Here is a 2,187-nt window from a genome sequence, read left to right on the forward strand (position 1 = left end):
ACACCTTCCAGGACAACCACCACTCTTCTCATCAGCAACTGAATCATCTGTGAAACCTGAGGAGGCTGGAATTCCTGTCTATTTCTGACTTTGACAGATCTCACCCGCAGGCTTTCGGCTTTCATCTCTATATACTGGTGCTTTCTTACCTGTGAAGTGCACACAGGTAACTTTCTCCTGAAGGTGCTCCTTTATGAAGTACCTTGTTTCACATGGAGCTCATCTGACCCACACTCACAGTACGTCAGAAATGTCAGAAAGACCTTGCCCTCTAAATTTAAATGAATGGGAACTAGTAGATACACAGCCCAGCCTGTTTGCCCATGGGCTGGCAGAACTCCGAGGTATGTGCTACAGTCTCAGAGTTCTCCAGCAGAGCTGAGCCCAATGGCCCGCAGGAGGGAGGGTCCAGGACCCCAAATCACCCGCTTTGGTAACACCATGGTGTGTCCAGTGCTCACAACCCAAAAACCTACCGGCACTAAACTCAGTCTCAGGCTCTGTTTCTAGAGGGAAAACCAACAAAAGATAGATCCTATGACATGTTTAATGAAAAGAGAAATACCCCTTGCTTCCCACCTATCTCCCCAAAAATGAGAAGAAAAAATATCCCTTAGAGATTGTCTGGGAAACGGCGAAGACAGTGCTTCAGACCTATGTGAAAAACAAGTTTTGGGAACCACTCTGAACTATGCATAAAATTCACATGTCATTTAAACAAAATCAAAAGGACTGTATTAAAAGAAATGAATGTGCATCCATTACCAAAAATACAGAATATTTCATAAATGCTTTTAAAATAATCTGATAAAATGAATAAAAGCTACTTACTTATAAAAGGCCTGGTTTTCCACCCCACACTTCCAGAGGTGTTTGCAGGCAGCTGGTGTGGAAGTATGGAATGCCAACATTGCTTTTTTCTAATAAAAAACAATCAAACAAGAAAGCAAGTAAATAAGCAAGCATGATAAGTAGTTTTGCCTTTCCTGTTTCTCCCCTCAGGTATTTACCTTATTAATCCTGTCTCTTTGTATGCTAGTGTGTACTGAATGGGCTGTCCGTTCCTGAACCTCTGCAGGCATCTTGCATCCTTGTTTCTGATAAAAGCTGGCCTCACAATCCTTCTCAATATGGTAGACATCAACCACCTATCAGAGACTCTCATTGAGTCAAGTCTGACTAGTAGCAACCTTCTAGGACCAAGCAGAATACCCTGCAGGGTTTCCATCTCCAGAAGCTGCTGCCTTGACCTCTCTAGAAGCAGCTGGAGGACTCAAGCCTTCTAGAGAGCAGCCAAGGGCTTTAACCACCATACTACTAGAGCTCCTTCTATCATAATTGAGTTAGTCTGAAAAATATAGCTGCCATACTTTCTTGAATAATTTATACTTGAGCTAAAAACAAAGGTCCAGAAAATCCTCAAGTTTCCAGTCTTAGCTCTGAGATGTAGTCTCAGCAATGATCTCTTTAAAAAAGACTTTTATAAACCTTACCTCTATCTGGAAATTCCCTTATCTGGAGATGCTGAGGACTTAAAAGCTCTGTTTATAGCTCTTTACTCATCGCGAGTTGATAGTTGTTGTCACTGTTAAGTGCTGTCCAGTGGCCTGCGACTCATAGCGACCCTATGTACAACAGCCCTAAACCCTGCTCTGTTCTGTGCCGATCTCACTGTCTCTGACACACCTACCCTGATTACCTCAGTCATGGAATCAATCCACCTCATAGAGGGCCTTTCTTAGCTTTCTAAATATCTTTTCCTTGTTTATCAAATCTTATCTTGATTAAAGAGTAGGATAAAGTTGTGTACCACTGGCATTGTTCATTGACTTTATTTATTTATATTTACACATACACACACCATCCCCTCTGTCAGTCTGTCAAAACTGTGGTGATAATTGTGTTGGCTCAGCGGTAAGAAGCTGCACTGTATTCTTGAAGGCCCATGGTTCAAATCCACTAGCTGCTCCACAGGAGAAGGATGGGCAATCTCTTCCTGTGTGATTAACTGCCTCTGAAAACTTGCTGGAGGGTCAGCTACGGTCAGTTCCTACTTGACCATACACAACAACAACATGATATACAAAGGTATGCAGTTCAGATCCACCAGCTAATCCCTGGGATAAAGATGGGCAATCTCCTTCCATGTGACACACTGCCTCAGAGAACCACTGTGGGGTCTGCTAT

At 42.8% G+C, this 2,187-nt stretch overlaps 1 protein-coding gene across 1 annotated transcript in view; it reads right to left on the reverse strand.

Annotated features, from left to right (window-relative positions):
• The window catches only part of LOC102856189 (FERM domain-containing protein 3-like), a 178,814-nt gene that overhangs the window by 126,056 nt on the left and 50,571 nt on the right, over positions 1 to 2,187 (reverse strand). Inside the window, exon 5 of the mRNA XM_006903356.1 lies at positions 832 to 920. Within this exon, the coding sequence (XP_006903418.1) occupies positions 832 to 920 (89 nt within the window). The remainder of the gene's footprint in view (positions 1 to 831; positions 921 to 2,187) is intronic.

Source organism: Elephantulus edwardii, unplaced genomic scaffold (assembly GCF_000299155.1).
Source record: "Elephantulus edwardii isolate Elephantulus edwardi_28Jun2011 unplaced genomic scaffold, EleEdw1.0 scaffold00582, whole genome shotgun sequence".
NCBI classification, from domain to species: domain Eukaryota; kingdom Metazoa; phylum Chordata; class Mammalia; order Macroscelidea; family Macroscelididae; genus Elephantulus; species Elephantulus edwardii.